The 18,358-nt window shown below is 44.5% G+C and overlaps 2 protein-coding genes across 5 annotated transcripts; one reads left to right on the top strand and one right to left on the bottom strand.

Moving 5' to 3' along the window:
• The first annotated feature begins 1,133 nt into the window (after window positions 1–1,133).
• LOC127344135 (heat shock 70 kDa protein BIP5) lies at window positions 1,134–3,387 on the top strand. The gene has a single exon (XM_051370353.1). The coding sequence runs from the start codon at window positions 1,155–1,157 to the stop codon at window positions 3,171–3,173; it is 2,019 nt and encodes a 672-aa protein (XP_051226313.1). The 5' UTR covers window positions 1,134–1,154; the 3' UTR covers window positions 3,174–3,387.
• A 604-nt stretch (window positions 3,388–3,991) lies between these two features.
• On the bottom strand, window positions 3,992–13,259 carry LOC127344134 (uncharacterized). Of its 4 annotated transcripts, none has more exons than XM_051370349.2 (16): window positions 13,104–13,259; window positions 12,605–12,721; window positions 12,449–12,503; window positions 12,281–12,339; window positions 11,420–11,608; window positions 11,285–11,342; window positions 10,407–10,515; window positions 10,030–10,098; window positions 9,418–9,546; window positions 8,290–8,490; window positions 8,154–8,212; window positions 7,984–8,077; window positions 7,189–7,279; window positions 6,755–6,874; window positions 5,833–6,183; window positions 3,992–5,736 (listed from the first exon to the last, which is right to left on the bottom strand). In XM_051370349.2, exons 2-16 carry the CDS (start codon window positions 12,674–12,676, stop codon window positions 4,225–4,227), a joined length of 3,168 nt encoding a protein of 1,055 aa, XP_051226309.1. In that variant the 5' UTR covers window positions 12,677–12,721; window positions 13,104–13,259; the 3' UTR covers window positions 3,992–4,224. The 4 variants fall into 4 exon arrangements, with proteins under 4 accessions (XP_051226309.1, XP_051226311.1, XP_051226310.1 ...); XM_051370351.2 differs by having other exon boundaries at window positions 3,992–5,691; XM_051370350.2 differs by having other exon boundaries at window positions 5,854–6,183.
• Window positions 13,260–18,358: the final 5,099 nt, after the last annotated feature.

The raw sequence follows: 18,358 nt of genomic DNA, 5'->3' as shown, positions 1-18,358 counted from the left end.
TTTCTCGGGTATTCTGGAATTCGGGTTTGAATATTGGCACCCGAAAATCACACGAAAAAGGGAAACCCGACAGATCGGGTACCCGGGAAATCAGGTTCGGGTTTCAGGTTTTCCCGAATTCCCCGAAAGAGCTGAAAGGGACAAAGCCTTCCCAAATCCCTCAGATCCCATCGAGGTTGAAGGATTGGAACTAAGCAGCTCTTTCCGTCACCGACGAAGATATTTGTGTGGGACCTATCGGTATGTGAGAGAAGGCGACGAGATCTGAGAAAGAAGGGTAGAAGGCGACGCCGACACCGCACCGGCGGTTGTGTAAGGCGAAGGCGGCGGCGGCGCAATGGTGGCATTACAAGGCGACGCAGTGAAGGCGAACGCATCGTGCGGGTCGACGCCTCTACGCGAGTTACTGTGAGTTAGGTTGGGGCCTTGGGGAGTGGTTGACCGTGAGTGGGCTGCTACCTACTAGGGTGGGACGCGGGAGATTTGGCCCAAATTTGGGTTAAATGGGCCGTTCGGGTCCGTGAGGCCTACACCCGATTTTCATGAATTTAATTCGGGTTTTTAGGTTAACACCCGGTTTTTCAGGTTCCGTGTTATTTGGGTTCAGGTCCCGGTAGTTCGGGTTTGGGGCTTGGGTTTTGGATTTTATGTCCACCATGACTTATACATTCAATTTTTCAGGTTACGGGTTACTCGGATTCAGGTTCTGATAGTTTGGGTTTGGGGCTTCGGTTTCGGGTTTCAGGTTTCCGGTTATTCTGGTCCGGGTCCTGGTAGTATTCAACAGGAAGTATCAAATTTTTCGTGTGTTCCAGAATTCCAGAATATACTACTCCGTATCTAAAGCCAACAATGTACTTTGAAGAAACCAGAAAATAGCCGCACGCCAACACGTCAGTACGTCGCACAGCCGGAAGCCTGGTTCACGCCAACACGTCACAAACCCTCACAGCCGCCCGATCGTCCAATCCCACGGCCCGGATCGCCCCGCCCGTGTGTCGCCACGCCTCTAGGCACAGACGGCCTCGGAGACCACCTCCGATTCGTCCACGTGATGCGATCGCTGTCGGTATCTCCTCCCGCCATAAATAGTGGTTCCTCCTCGTCCTGCTATGTACCAATAAACCACACGAGCTAGCTTTGAGAAGACATCGATGAAGAGGAAACCGATCGCCGGCGCCATGGCTCGGGCCAGGGCGACCTTGTTGCTCGGGCTGTTCCTCGCCGAACTGCTCGTCATGGTGGCAACGGCTCCCTTTGCTGCTGCGGCGGCGGGCGCCTCGACGGCGACGAAGGGCTCCGGAGGGCCGATCATCGGCATCGACCTGGGCACGACCTACTCGTGCGTGGGCGTCTACCGGAACGGGCGGGTGGAGATCATCGCCAACGACCAAGGGAACCGGATCACGCCGTCGTGGGTGGCCTTCACCGACACCGGCGAGCGGCTCATCGGCGAGGCCGCCAAGAACCAGGCCGCCGCCAACCCGCTCCGCACCATCTACGACGCAAAGCGCCTCATCGGCAGGCAGTTCACCGACGCGGAGGTGCAGCGGGACATGAAACTGCTACCGTACAAAGTGGTGGAGAAGAACGGGAAGCCGCACGCGGAGGTGGAGATCAAGGCCGGCGACGTCAGGCTGCTGAGCCCGGAGGAGGTCAGTGCCATGGTGCTCACGCGCATGAAGGAGACGGCCGAGGCCTACCTCGGCGAGAAGGTGCGGGACGCCGTGATCACCATCCCGGCCTACTTCAACGACGCGCAGCGCCAGGCCACCAAGGACGCCGGCGCCATCGCGGGGCTCAATGTCGTCCGCCTCATCAACGAGCCCACCGCCGCCGCCCTCGCCTACGGCCTCGACAAGGTGGACGAGAAGAAGGAGAAGAACGTCCTCGTGTTCGACCTCGGCGGCGGCACCTTCGACGTCAGCATACTCGCGCTCGACGGCGGCGTCTTCGAGGTCCTCGCCACCAACGGCGATACCCACCTTGGCGGCGAGGACTTTGACCAGCGCGTCATGGACCACTTCATCCGGCTCGTCAAGCGGAAGCACGGCGTCGACGTCTCCGGCGACGCCCGCGCGCTCGGCAAGCTCCGCCGCGAGTGCGAGCGCGCCAAGCGGGCGCTCAGCAACCAGCACCAGGTTCGCGTCGAGATCGAGTCGCTGGCGGACGGCGTCGACCTGTCGGAGTCGCTCACCAGGGCCCGGTTCGAGGAGCTCAACGCCGACCTCTTCCGCAAGACCATGGCGCCCGTCAAGAAGGCCATGACGGACGCCGGACTCTCCAAGGGCGAGGTCGACGAGGTCGTGCTCGTCGGCGGCAGCACCAGGATCCCCAAGATCCAGCAGCTCCTCAAAGACTACTTCGGCGGCAAGGAGCCCAACCGGGGCGTCAACCCCGACGAGGCCGTGGCCTACGGCGCCGCCGTGCAGGCGAGCATCGTGGCCGGCGACAACGCCGGCATGGTGGTGCTCGACGTAACACCGCTGACACTCGGCATCGAGACCGTCGGCGGCGTGCTGGCGAGTGTGGTGCCCCGGAACACGCCTGTGCCGACGAAGAGGACCAAGATGTTCACCACCTACGAGGACAGGCAGACCACGGTCACGATCATGGTGTTCGAGGGCGAACGGAGCATGACGAAGGACAACAGGCTGCTCGGCAAGTTCGACCTCACCGGGATCGCACCGGCGCCGAGGGGCACGGCGCAGATCGAGGTGACATTTGAGGTGGACGTCAACGGCATCCTCCACGTGCGGGCGGCGGACAAGGGAACCGGCAAATCGGAGAAGATCGAGATCGTCAGCGCCGCCGACCGCCGCATCACCCAGGAGGAAATCGATCGCATGGTGCGCGAGGCGGAGGAGTTCGCTGAAGAGGACAAGAAGGTGAAGGAGAAGGTGGACGCGCGGAACAATCTGGAGGCGTATGTGTACAGCGTCCGGACGACAGTCGACGGCGAGATGGGCAGGAGGATGGACGGCGACGACAAGGAGAAGGTCGAGGAGGCGGTGAGGGAGGCCAGCGAGTGGCTTGACGCCAGCCTGAACGCCGAGAAGGAAGACTTCGTGGAGAAGCTTAAGGAGCTCGAGGATGTCTGCAACCCTGTCTTCGCCGCGGCCTACGAGAAGTCCGGTGGTGGTCAGGACGAGGACGACCATGACGAGCTTTAGGCTTTCATTTACAGTACTACTAGTAGTTTTTTTTTTCATAGCTTAGTAAGACTATTATGGTTTTCACTTACGTGTAGTTTGTTCTTATAGCTTCGTATATAAGAGATTATTAGGCTTGATTCCTTGTACTACGCATTGGTTAGTTTTAGTTTTTTGGCTTCTTCAAAATACTCCAGGAATACATTGTCTGGCTAGATAGTACTATATTTTCGAATTTTGGAACACGGGAAATCTGATAAGAATTGTACTGGAACAAGTTCCGGTTTCTCTTAATTATTTCCAGTAAAATTTGCCAAAGTTACGGCACAATCAACTACTACTATGATGGACGTAATGAAAAAATAGATGCTATATGTAGAATGCTATGCAATGGGTCTATCACTATCAGGATGGAGGACTGGAGGGTGCCAAATGCGTTTGAAGAAGCTAACTGGGCACCTATAAGTGTAATTTTTTTGCCTCGCTTGCACTGCAATATCGACCCGTGGACATCGGATCTTCTTCAAAGATTCTACATCGGCATGCTTCACATGCTTACAGTAACAAGACACAGGTGGATCACATTATGATGTGATGTGTCTATTCTCGCCAAGTTTAGACTCTGCACACTCCTGGTGGCTCGGCATGCTTCACATGCTTACAGTAACAAGACACAGGTGGATCACATTATGATGTGATGTGTCTATTCTCGCCAAGTTTAGACTCTGCACACTCCTGGTGGCTAACTGTAAGGAACCAATTCGGAGCTTGTGGAAACAACGTATGGTCGAGCCTTCCAGAACACAAACATGCAGTGTAACATGCAGTTGAGGATCTAGTGAACCAGATGAATCATCATCCACCTACTGGACACATATATAGAGAACAAGTAAACACAGACGAAACAACCTAATCTCCCTCCAGTCAGGGACCCATCCAACCTCACTTTACACCGCTACTTAAATTCAGGCATGCGCAAAACACTGCCAGATTTAGTCAGGCAGCCAGACATCAGGATTTCATATTGCTAAGGGTTAAGGGACTCTTTGGGCCTTGGGTCAACAAATGCAGCTTATCTACATGGCCAATACAAAGACGCAGATTCCGGCGACGATGGAGGTGTCCGGGAAATCACCTTCCGCCGCTTCCAAACTATGCGCCGCTTGTACCACCGCCCAAATCTTCCACCCACACGCTCGGAGTGGACTTTCCAGAACTTCTTGTCAAATGTCACCATCTCCATGGCCTCGTGGATGCTGCTATCAGAAAACGATCTTTTAGCACCCATGCAACATTTTTCAGTTTTCGCCTTGGACGTAGCATCATGCTCACTATCACTGCCAGCCCAGTCAGTGTTTCCATCTTCTGAATCATGTGAGGCATCCTGCTCACTACCATTCAGCTTGCCCGCAGCTGTATCCGTTTCCTCCTTTGCGCTACCTTCTATGATATCCTCTTCTGATGTTGACCGGAAATCCTCACAGGCTTGCATCCTCTTAGCCTCGCAGGTGCTGCCATCAGGAAACGGTCTTTTAGCACCCACACAACATATTTCATTGTTTGCCTCAGACGAAACATCATGCTTCTCACTGCCACTGCCAACTCCATTCATCTTATCCGCAGCTGTGTCAGTTTCCTTCTTGGTGCTACCTTCTATGATATCATCTTCCGATGTTGAACGAAAATCCTCAGAGACTTTCATATTCTTAGCCTCGCAAACGCTATCAGAGGTTGACTTGTTCTCGTCCTTTGAACTGCAGGTGACATCAACATGTGGAGGCATCTCAGCATCAATGCCAACTTCACAGGGAAAAGCCACCAATGCATGGCCATCTGCATCAGTTCCTTGAGTACTTTCAACTGCAATATTATTGTCGGTGTTTCCATTTCTGGACTCAGATGAAGCATCCTGTGTGCTGTCATTGACCTTATCTGATATTGTGCTAGTTTCCTCCTTTGTGCTACCTTTGATGTCAGTAAACTGAACACCTTTCAGCAAGCACATGTCATCAGAAACTAGTATACTCTTATCTTCAAAGGTGCTACCAAGCAGAGGTCTTTCAGCATTAGATGTTGCCTTCTCAGAATATGTTTCATCCTTCGCACTGGAGGTGCTGATGCCGTTAACATGTTGAATCTCAGCATTGGTGCAAGTTGTGTCATCTTCACAAGGAGCTACATCACCTGTTGCTAATTTCTGGCAAGTATCTTCACCATCTGCATGAGGTTCGCTGGTTCCATTTGTCCTGCCACATGCAACATTTTCCTCTTTCAACCCACAGGAAACTGCACTGCCACTGCTCATGATACTACCACTGTTTCCATCTCTTGACTCTGATGAAACGTACTGCTCACTGTCATTGATAGTACCTGCGGTTTTGGTAGTCTTCTCAGCTTTGGTACCATCTTCCACTGAACCAGGATCCAGAGCTTCCAAAGTACTCCTTTCTGAAGAACATTCAGCAACGCTGTTGTTCATATCATCTATCATGACAGAACGTGTGTCTTCAGAAAGATCACATATGTCGTTCTTTGCATCCTGGCTTGGTGAACAAACAACAACATCATCGTCCGATGGACACACCTAACAAAAGAAAATTGAGGAACAAAAAAAATAACAGCATAATATAAGTAACAAGTTCAAACAAAGTACATAACTGCTAGTCAATTAGCAGTATACCTGCATCTCTTGTTGACCTACCACTGAAAACCCTTCGGTCTCAAAAATGCACCCAGGAACAGATAGCCCCTTTTCAGAATTGTTAAAGCAGATTAGTTTGGATTGTTGATGTGCTCCAAGAATTCTGCAAACTGAATCAGGTTCAGCAGCACAATGTCCCTGCGCGAGGTACTCTCTAGGAGGTTCTACCATGGCCTTTTCACTTTTATGATGACTTATGTCATGCTTCTCATCACCACAAACTAATTTTGGATAGGTTTTAGAAGGTTCTGTCACCAACTCATGGATTAACTTCCGAATCACTGAACGCTTCAGAGATGCTTCAGCAGGTACAAACCAATCATCGCCAAGCTGAAAAGTACATCAAATGTTGGACATAACTTATTAAACTATTACAGAAGGGACTTCTAGAATGTTGTAGCATAAACATAACCCAGAATGAAATGGCTGAGGTGAAGACTACTCAAGCCCAACACCCTCGGTAAAAAGGTCAAATTAGACATTCAAGTAGCCCGAGGCAAAGTAACTAGAAGATAAAAAATAATTGAACAAAATATCTCCTACAAGTGGGAGAATGAGAAGGTGGAATGAACCAAAGATGTGTGAATGAAAGGATTTTGACCCAAAGTATTCACACTTCACACCATATCCACCCAAAACCAATTTAATTAGGAAAATTGACCTTGACCATCTATAATTTCATAAGGTTGCAATGTGAAACCCCACCTACGGATTTTACTCTGATAACTTCAGGCTGTACTCTTAAGTGTGTGCATTGCAACGAATAATACAAAATTTGGCAACATCACATAACAATGTATTTGGTCCCACACCAAATAACTTCTTATACTACAACAAAATGGCAAAAGAACGACATATAGTCATTGAGAAATAAGAAAATGAAATAGATCTCAGAACTCACAAAGCTTGAAAATACATCGATCTTCATTGGGTTGAAGAAACTGGGAGCATCCGTGAGGAAACGTTCCACATAATGGAGTAAGAACAAACCGCAATCAAATAAATTGTCTTGCTGGGGGAGCTGGATCACAAATTGAGAACAAGTCAATCACAATCCAAATATTACACGAAAGAAGCAATCAAGAAGTTACGTGTTGGTTATTAATTATGCTGAAGAGCTTGTCTGGCAGGTTGCCATAATTTCTCAAATACAACGTTTTATGCCACATGCTACAACTCAAATCTAGATGAGAGCAGACCCAAATCTAACCAACCAACACACAGTAAGAAAAGGTAATCAAATAGGACAAATAAATACACACCAACCATTAAAAGAACTTTAATTATACTGAGGCAAATGGGACCAATACTGAAAGTTAATGTTTATAAGCAAACCTCGAGGGAGAGAAATCTCAGGTTCAAGAACTTGTCTGAACTATCTGACGCTGATTCCGGATGCCTTTCCTTCCATTCTTCCCATAAATAACTGCTCAAAAAGAGTCAAGCACGCCAGATATTCGATCATGAAGCGTAACTTTGAATTGATAAGACAAACAGAATAATAAAAAGCAAAAGATAGATGACATATTATTAAGAATGGATATGCTATTATGGAAGGCGAGTTACAAGGCCATATAGCTGAAAGATCAAAGATGTAAAGGAGATTGATCATTTTCAGTTGCTATGCTACTCATGTTCAAAATAGATGTTTTAGATGTCCTTATATGGTCTCCAAACAACTGCTTTGAACTGTTGAGCATTGCTTTCTTCTATAACATAGTAACTATACTATACTTTTACAGAAGTGCTTTAAATAAATCTAACCGTTCTGATCTGACAAATCGGCAGTAAAGTATTTGAAAGGCCATATAGCTTAAAGATCAAAGATGTAAAGGAGATTGGTCATTTTCAGTTGCCATGCTACCCATGTTCCAAAATAGATGTTTTAGATGTCCTTATATGGTCTCCAAACAACTGCTTTGAACTGTTGAACATTACTTTCTTCTAGTACAACATAGTAACTATACTATAATTTTACGGAAGTGCTTTAAACAAATCTAACCGTTCTGATCTGACAAATTGGCAGTAAAGTATTTGAAAGTTTAACACCACTTATTCTATAATTCTAAAACGGTAACTTTTTTGAACAAAAGTGGCAATACATACCACTCTCCCAGAAATTAAATTTACCTTTGAATAACGTCCTTTAGTCCACTATGAGTTCCCTTTATAGAATTCATATGCATTATACATGGAAGTTTACCAGCAACCCTTGCATCGCCATCTGCAGCAAAACAAAAGTAAAGTAAAACACTACTCTACAAAATGTCAAAGTGCCAAACTTCAGAGGATGTACATACCTTTATTAAATGTGTCCACTTCTCCAGGATAACAAATAACAAGTAAGCTCCAATGCAAGCTGTGCAAATCATGATTATCAGTGCACAAAGATTAACATTTTATCAACATAAGTTTCCATTGGCACAAATTTCTTACCTGAAGTTCACTGGAATAAACAGAAAGTCTTTAGCAAATATGTCTATTTTGCGGGTCCACTTACGGACACATAAAAATGCTTCTCTACCTTTTGGAGCTTTCTCTTGATCTTTGTCAAGATCTGCCAGCTTGCGAAAAAAGAAGCTATTGAAGAAGTGGTACCTACTCCTTTCAGTGGGTTCAATTCTTGTGCTCAAGTGTCTGGAGATGAGAAAAAATTAATTAATTGTGATTTAAAATAAGTAGGGTAAAAAAAAAAAATGTAAAGTTAGCAGGCAAGTTATTAAGGATGGTGCTGTAGAGATGATTCAAATAAATCTACTTAATAAGAGACACAAACTATCTGTCTTGCTTCCTAAATCAATAATTAACTCATGTTTCCTCCAGAACCAACGAACTGTGATATCTCCTCACTTTACCTTGACACGAAAAGGATATGTGACAGTGAGAACATTATTCCATTGACAGGGCGTAAAATACTGAACGGGCATGGCATAGAAACATAAACAGATAAATATGGTTACTGTAGAAATCACGTAATTCAGAAATGTTAGTTTAACTTGGCCGGTTATCATTTTCCCACTTTTTTGACAACTTCCATTTTCCTACTTCATTGTTTCCTATCAAAATACTATCATGTATTAGATATAAGTATTTAATTTTATAGAATCTTCTAGTGTATTTTGGGATTGTACTGTTGGTGCTACTTTTTTTTTGGCGATTACTGTGGGTGCTACTGCTCCCACCCATATAAGCAGGGGATTTTCCTTGCTTTAGGCAAAGAAAAAATTAAAGGCAAAAATCTTGTTATCAAAGCCTGGATAAGCCAACGCTTCCGTGAAGTATATACTGTACATCAAGCAAATAAACCAGCTTTACACACGCTAGATGTTAAAATAGCTGGACACCGCAAATGCACCTATGCAAAACACCAAGCAGTAGAAAAGCAGTTCAATGCTTTGAAATTATCCAGCAACATATTTATTTAGCGAACCCAGGTAATCAGATCTAGAACCTTACAATAGCAGCTGTACAGAACAAGAAATTTAACAAAAAGCATCATGTAAGAACTAATAATACAGGACAATGGATGGTTATGCAGGCTGGCACGAAAAAGATTCAACCTACTTGATATAGAAGTCAATTATTGTATCATTGACGAATATTTCAGGAAGAAGCAGCTCAACATCTCTGCTGCTGATGGAAACAGCCTCACGGTCTCCTTTAGGATAGGTAAATTCTTCAAAGTCACCAATGCTGAAACAATGAAAACGTATAAGAATAACTGAATGATTTGAAGCATAAACAGTGCAAACATACCAAGTTAACTGTATGCTTCGGGTGCAAACATACAGAACATACAATTTGGAAGACTCTGAGTACATATATGCTTCGGGTTCAATAGTGGCACCGGCAGAAAATAAAGATACACATGTTTAACAGGAAGTAGAACCTCAGATTAATTTCAACATTATAAGGAAAAACATATGTCAGAAGTTGGAACCAGTAGAATAGACAACATTATGCAGTTGGAACCAGCAGAACAGACAACATTATGCAGTTGGAACCAGTAGAACAGACAACATTATGCGGGTAATTATTCACAGGAAAAACATTGTTCATACGACCACACAAGCTGAATGTGGCGTCAATGATTTTAGATAGAACACTGTTCATAAAGTGGCAAAAAAAAAACAGGGGCCACACTGAGAATAAATTACGCAAGTGTAACATACTCACCCACAAAAATATTGCTCAGGGAAACATAAACTGGGATCAGTGCTCCAATTTTGTGATGCAAAATCATCTCTGTTAGATACATGGAGTAACATTAGGCCATTGTTATAGAAGTGATAACAAAATATCTGAAGATTGCACTTATAACTAAGAGCAGATTTCACATTAGGATGCATAAATCGAATGGGAATATGGCATACGAATTTCCCCTCAAAATTGAACATAATATTCCATCTATCATCTACAATGGAATGATGCATTGGAGTGAAACCAATATCACTTCCATCATTGTAAGTTGTGGTCAGAAATTTGATTGGCTGAAATCAATTCATACTTAAGAAATGTGTAGACATGAAGTAAAATATTAGTGCAAAGCTTACGATTCAATGTTCTTCCAGGCTTCCTGATATCTTGAATCAAGTTGCCAAATCTTTTGTTGTTTCCACTCCCATTGTGGATCAGCAAGACAAAATTCTACTTTAACAGGACCTATAGAATTGAGGACAGGAAAATTAGTTTAACACAAGCAAATGGGAAAGAATATCTCATTCTCACAAATATTATCATTCTTCAAAAATGTCAAACATAGTCTTCTTTTATTAAGATGGACTAAGCTAGTCTGTTAGCTACATGCCTACATGCAGCAAAAACAAGAACTCAAGTTAAAACCGAATCTCACAAGGCAAAATAAACCTCATGTAGAAAGAGCAAACATTTGGTACTGCACCATGGGATCCATGAAACTAATGGCACATTACATGCTTGGCTGCTGAAGGCCCAGACAGACGCATTGCCCCAAACTTTTGGTGCTGCGCTATGGGGGGGGGGGGCAATCATGGGATGGCCTACCCCGCCCCTTTCACATCCATACACTTACCAATTGTGCTCACATAACTAATTTTTTTGTGTGGCCAAACCATCATTGTGTGAAGGACAAAATTAATATTGAGCACTGCATCATGTCTTCTGGAATCCGTATACTTCAAAACATGGAATCCAAAACTCGACCATATTGATCCAGACTATACTGCTCAGTACTTTAGAAAATGCATACTATACTGAAAATCCAAATGAGCACCAGAAGAACGCCCAACACTGCTCTATTTCCTACCTTAAATGCATCATAGATGAGCACTAGCTGACATCTGGCATCCTAAAACAGGGGAAAGTATATTCAATCTAGAATACAATATGTTGACAAGATACTCTATATGGTAGCATAAATACACACTGACATCCCAAAGCCCTGCGCAATTACCTGAATTTACCGTCTCTGCACTGGATCTAACATGGAGAGTTATCAAGGCAGATTGAACCTGATTACAAGGGTGAATTGATATTAATATTTAGAGAAAGTAAGAAGGGCTTAATAAAAAAATAGAAAATTACTTACCATCTGAATCCATTTAGAATCGATCGAAATGATGTCAGAAATTTCCCAAAATAGATCTTGACCTGAATCTGAATCCACATATTCAATCTTCAACCCATCCGATGAAAAAGTTAGTTGAGGCTCCACATGCAAATTTGTGCCGCACATTAGAACCTCAGGATTTAGCACAACCGGCATTCCTATGTCAACCTATAAATACAAAATAATCAATAAAAAATAATAACTTTCTCACACTTTAAGCAACATATGTAGACTGTCGAAAATAACGGCAATAATGATCAATCAGCAGCAACAACAAAAAAGTATCTAAACTGAATCACAGCAAGTTTAACAAGATTCTGTTATCATATGATGGGCTGGATCACTCATATGACATAATCTAATAAATGGACAAAAACAATGTTTTAAGGTTCAAAATGCCGCACAAGTAAATTTGCACACTAGTACTGCCATGTACAGCATAACTCAGCGCCTGGCCATAAAAGAGACAGCATCACACATCATTGAATCCATTCCAACAATTCAGAGAGTTCTGTTGGAGTTTAACAGCTACGTGTGTTCTGCAGGAAGAACATACTAGGCGACAACACTATACTTAATGATGTCAGTAGGCCAAGAGCTGTATATTTGTTCTACTGCTATGGCAATCAAGGTGTCTAGACTCACAATCAAAACTTATGTGCTTCTACCAATGCAGTTCTGCCAAGCTTGCTTTGAACAATTAATTCCAAGGCTTAAATCATTTCAAGCTCCAGTGGTCAAGTCATCTCGGTTTTGTGATTAACTCCTTTATCTCAATAAGGCGAGGCACAAATCTTCTTGCAAGAAATTGAAATTAAAATATAACACGAGGACAGGTACCATTTCTTGCAAAGCATTGTAACTGTTGTGAATATGCTGCAAATCCTGCTCCAAATCACCTGAAATTGCAGAAGAATGACTACCAGGATCACATAAAGTATACAGACATAAGCCTGCGTGCAAATAGTTGGCCATATTGCCAGGCATATCACAGTTAGTGGTACGTACAGTTAGTTTCAGGGTCAGATGACGAGCATTCTTCCTGAGAAACAACACCTGTTCCCTGATAGAGGTCAAACAATTATCAACAAAATTGCACTAACTAGAAATGCAGTAATCAATCAATCAATCGCATCAGCATAAGAGCTTGGGGGACATGTATACCAGTGGCAGGAGCTCAAAGTGCTGCGTATCGCCAAATCCAAGTTGCTCCATGTGATGAATTCCTGCCATCATCCTCGTTTTCCCCCAAATGTCTGGAACTAGGGCACCGCTTCTATGCTACAAAAACAACAAAATTCCCACAATCAAAGGGCAACACTGTCAAATGCAGCTCTCGCGCAACCAATTGCAGCAAGATCGGAGGAGAAATGCCCGACGTGGCGGGCAAAAGCGGCAATTTTTAGGTTCTTGGTGACTCCGATTCCATCCCCGAACTATAGGATAAAATAAATCAGCTTCACATCACAAAATTCATCCCCATCCCACCGTACCGAAACTGCCAGCAGCCAGCAACCCTCGCCGCGGCCGGCTCCGGTGCGATCGATCGGCACGAAGGCACCCTAACCCACCACCCCCGCGCGCGGAAGCCCCTGAAACCCACGGCGCCGCGGGACGACTACCGGAGGCTGCGAGAAGTTAGGGTTAGGGCGGAGGCATTTACCTTGGCGAGAGGCGGCGAAATCCCGGCCGGACGGCCGGGCGGGCGGGCGGCAGCGAGTCCAGTGAGGCCTGTGCTTGTTTCCCCTTCCAGAACTCAGAAGGAAGAGAAGATCCCGAGTAAGAACGCACCACTTGCCATTTTCGAAGAGAGAGGCGGAGGAAAAGGTTTGGACACGTCAACTCGCCATTTTCATTCCTCGAAAAAAAATTTAGCCATTTTCGTTTCGTATGCCCGGCGGGCGGGGCGGGCGGGCAACGAATTCGATCGACGATTTTGGTTTTCGAAAAAATTCATACTGCATAGTTTGATATGGACACGAGTGAAACTTTGCGAATTTTTTCATGCAAATCAAACTTTACAAAAATTAATAAAATATAGCAAAAATATAAGCTTCTCCAATTTAAAATAGATACATCTAAATTTTGACAAATCTCTAACAAACTTCGTGAGACGGATGGGAGTAATATTAGTTTAACATTATATATATATTCATATTTTTATCAGGTCAAACTTTGACTTTGACAAACTATATAACCTATTTTAGGCACGAGGGATTACTGTGTATAAGGACATGTACAATTAAAGGTGTTTAGAGGGACGTTTACAAAAATAAACTAATTTTTTTGTTAATTATTGGGGCTTATTTGTACACAGATATCTTGCTAGTATAAATAAGCACCGGTGTAGCTACACGCCCGAGAAAAACACGTAATCCTCTCGTTTAGGGTTATCTTGTTGTGGCAGCGGCGATCTCGTCGCCTCGTGAGACCCATTGGGAATCGGATCGGATCAGAGCTCGTGTCCACCTCTTTGATATCACACATATACCCGCTCGGTGATGGCCCTCCGTGCCATCGTTTTCAATCTCGTGTTCTCATTCCATGAAGGAATCGCGAGTTAGAGTTTTGTTATGGCGGATAAAATTTCAGCTGGGTCATCTGGTACGGCCCGAGCGGGGAAGGAAGATGACATCGGAGACATGTTCAACCACCTGGAACTGAACAAGGACGAACTCGATGACATGGTGATCAACATCGAGGAAGCGAATGTTTACCAGGAGACCGCTCGCTGGTTGGCGATCGGGAAAGTTCTGACTAACTGCACTTTCAGCGCCAAGGCGTTGTTCGAGAAGATGAAGAATATGTGAAATCTCTCACACGAGCTGCCAAGAATCTAGGGAAAACCTATGCATCTTCCAAATGCATTGTCTGGGACATTGGAAAAAGGTGGTTCATCAAAGGCCATGGACCTTCCGAGGTTTTGGCCTTCTCATGGAGGATTATGATGGTTAGAGTGCCCCTGAGGATTTTGTGTATAATGGCATGTACGTTTGGGCTTAGATACACGGTATGTCGGAGCTATACCGAATGATGGAAGTCCTAGACTTTCTTGCTCTTAAATTGGGGAAGGTGAAGGAAGTGCAACTAGCTCCAAAATTATTTTTTGAAGGTAACTATGTACGGTTCTGTGTTAGGATCAACATAGAGAAGGTCCTAAGAGCATCTCTAGCAGAGTCCGTAAAAGGCCTAAAACCGAAAAGTAACCGCCAGTTTACGGGTTCGGGCAAAAATACGGCGCCGATCAGTTACCATAAGCGAGGCAAAACCGATTTTTTCTGTCCGAGCCCAAAAACCCAAATCGGCATGTATTTGTAAGGGGCGATCGAGCAAACCGAACGGTGGATCCATATCTAGGGCGCGCTAAAATTTTACCTCACGCAACGGCTCACTCTCTCCCTCCACCCCCCGTGCCGCCACCACACTCCGCCACAGCCCGATTCAGCTGAGCCCGACATCCCGGAGCTACCGCGGGTCGCCCCGCATCCCGCCCGCGGTTCCTCGCCCAGCTCCAGGTGGCGCCAACGACGAGTTCATCAACGTCGATCTATCTGATTCGTCGAGCTCGGATGATTCCGACCTCGAAGAGCTGCTCCAGGACGACGAGGTGGAGGCGACCATCCTCCTTCACTCCGTCAAGGAGTTGGAGGGCCCCGTGCAGCGGCTGAATCGGAGGCGCGGCTCGGTGATTGGACGGAACCACGTCCAACGGAATCGCCTCCTCGGCCACGAGCAACTGATCAAGGACTACTTCGCCGAGGTACCTACATATCCGCCGCATCTATTCTGTAGGAGGTATCGCATGTGCCGTAGTTTGTTCGTCAAAATCATGATGGGTTTCAGCCCCTTTCAAAAAATATCGGCTGTCATGAGGGTGATCGCGTATGGCATCCCTGCGGATTACACCGATGAGTATTTTCGAATTGGCGAAGATACAACCACGGAGTCCGTGCGTAGGTTTGCTCGCATGATTATCAAGTTGTTTGGGCCAACCTATCTTCGAGCTCCCAATGAGGATGACACACAAAAAATTGATGGAGATGCTTGGTAGTCTTGATTGTATGCATTGGACATGGAAGAATTGTCCCCAAGGCATAGCATGGATAGTACTATGGGAAGAGCAAAGATGCTATCATTGTACTTGAGGCCATCACATCACAAGATTTGTGGATTTGGTATTGTTTTTTTGGTTTGCCGGGAACACTCAATGACATCAACGTGCTGCAAAGATCCCCTTTATTTGCCAAACATGCAAATGGGGAAGCACCCACTTGCAATTACAAGGTCATGAACAATGAATATAGAAATGGGATATTATCTAGCCGATGACATCTATCCGGATTGGGCAACTTTTGTTAAGTCTGTGAAGGATTCCCAAGACAAAATAGAAGCTTGATAACCCCCAAGTGCAGGGGATCACCGCAGTACAATTCGATAAGTATTTGAGTGTCGAACCCACAAGGATCTGAAGGTAAACTATCTATTCTCTAAATCCTTATAGCCCACTTATATGACCTTCTATGCAAAGTTAGGAGATATGGTGTGTGTGTATGTAGAGGTTTCTACTATAAACTATAACTAGTGCAAGAATAAGTAAAGTGCAATAAAGTAAAATGCAATGAGATGAAGTGAAGTGAAGTGAGTAACTCGTGAGAGCAAGTTTCCAGGCAAATTGCTATTTCATTTGTGTGGTTGTCACAATTAATGAAGCTCATTATAGTCTTTTTAGTGCTTCTTCTAGGGAGGAGCCATAGATAAGTGTAGCCATATACATTAGCAAGTACACCCCCGGTGATTGATCCTAAGACCACTGTAATGTGCAAACAAAGGAATTATTAAGATATGTGAGAATGTTCAACCACCGATGTAAGTTTAAAGGTCCCCGTAATTGGTTCCTCTGTTAACATGCATCTAAGAATCGGGATCGAGTTTTCGTCGCTCCCACAATCCCTCATCTTGTCAACATGCAATGGTGATAACATTATGCATCCCCTTGACATATGTGTGCACTCATATATCAATACATAAGACCATCATAGAAGATAATAAATAATTGTATGCAACCAATAACAAACTATATATAACAATTGCTATGAACAATTCACTAGTCAAACATCAACATAGAGATACAACGGATCATGGGAAAACAATATATTGCATCATACATCATGTTTCCCAAGATTACAGAGGGGGATGATGAAAAGTTGCTCTAGATGTTGATGAAGATGGTGTTGATGCCTTCACCGGAGGGGGGTGGAGTCCACCGGAGGTGATTCCGGCAGCGTTTCCCCCCTCTGATCTCCGCCGGCGGCGTCCTGCTAACTCTCTGTTTATGTGTTTTTGATCTCCGCCACCGTAGTCTCGACGAAACCCCCGGGGTCGTATATATAGTAGTTTTTAGGCCAAACAAGTTGGTTCGCGAAAATATGAGGTGAAACGGACGCTTGAGGGCCGAAAGAGCCCTGGTGGCGCGTCCTAAGGGGAGGCCGAGCCACCTGCTCTCTTTCCCAGCCTGTGGACCTCCTGGTGGCCCACTTTAGCTCATTTTGTTTGTCTCAGAAATTAAGAAACGTGGCCCCGGACCTTGCCCTTTTTGGAGTCACGTAGTTCCTGGAAAGTCAAAAACACTAAAAAGTGGTATTTCCTGCCAAACAGAATTAGAACCGGATGAAGGGGGATTGTTTATAAAATCCCCTAAAACATCATAAAAACATGAGAATAACATTATATAAGATGCAAATATGTTATAATATGTTGCAATAAAGTGAAAAGTTCATGTATGCATTTTACATGCATCAACATCCTCAAGGTTAACCTATGCTCGTCCTCGAGCATGAAGGTGATAAAACTAACATGAACTTTGGAGTTTATTGCATCTCTTCTATGTAATCATGCAAAGTCTTATAAGTTAAGTCAATAAAAACGAAAATAAGTAATATGAATTCATCAAGTGATAACACTTACATTCTACAAAGCATGCATATCAATAAATAGCATTGTTAGAAACATGAATGATAAGTAATATGAATCATAAAGCATGCTTAGAAGAATCCTATAGAATGTGGAAGACTCTTTGTCCTCTCTTTTCATGAATATCTCTTTTGACTCTTGAACACAAGAAAGTAAGAAGGTAATGTATTTGCTAAACCTCCAACAAAATAAAAAGTAGAGAGCATAAAACATGGTTTTGAGCTATGCAATTCATGTCAAAAATAATAATAATGATGGGGTACCATGTATCTCATGTATAAAGATATCTATTGTCATGAGTTTGACCTCTTATGATTAAGTGTTGCCTCATTTCCTTGAATGCTAAGGACCACAACCCTTGTTACTCAACTCCGGGTTACCAAGACCTTGCGACATACATGTTTTAACCAAGTGTCGTAATGGGGTACCTTCATGTCACATGTACAAAGGACTGCTTGTGACGGTAAAGCACACGTCCGTTGGGAACCCCAAGAGGAAGGTATGATGCGTACAGCAGCGAGTTTTCCCTCATAAAGAAACCAAGGTTATCGAACCAGTAGGAGATGAAGGCCACATGAAGGTTGTTGGTGAAGGAGTGTAGTGCGGCGCAACACCAGGGATTCCGGCGCCAACGTGGAACCTGCACAACACAATCAAACTACTTTGCCCCAACTTAACAGTGAGGTTGTCAATCTCACCGGCTTGCTGAAAACAAAGGATTAAACGTATGGTGTGGAGAATGATGTTTGCTTGCAGAAAACAAAAGAGAACAATGATTGCAGTTGGTTGTATTTCAGATGTAAAAGAATGGACCGGGGTCCACAGTTCACTAGTGGTGTCTCTCCAATAAGATAAATAGCATGTTGGGTGAACAAATTACAATTGGGTGATGGCGTGTACAACACACGTCCGTTGGGAACCCCAAGAGGAAGGTGTGATGCAGATAGT

This window comes from Lolium perenne, chromosome 3 (assembly GCF_019359855.2).
Source record: "Lolium perenne isolate Kyuss_39 chromosome 3, Kyuss_2.0, whole genome shotgun sequence".
NCBI classification, from domain to species: domain Eukaryota; kingdom Viridiplantae; phylum Streptophyta; class Magnoliopsida; order Poales; family Poaceae; genus Lolium; species Lolium perenne.
This window is presented reverse-complemented; position numbering and strand designations above follow the sequence as displayed.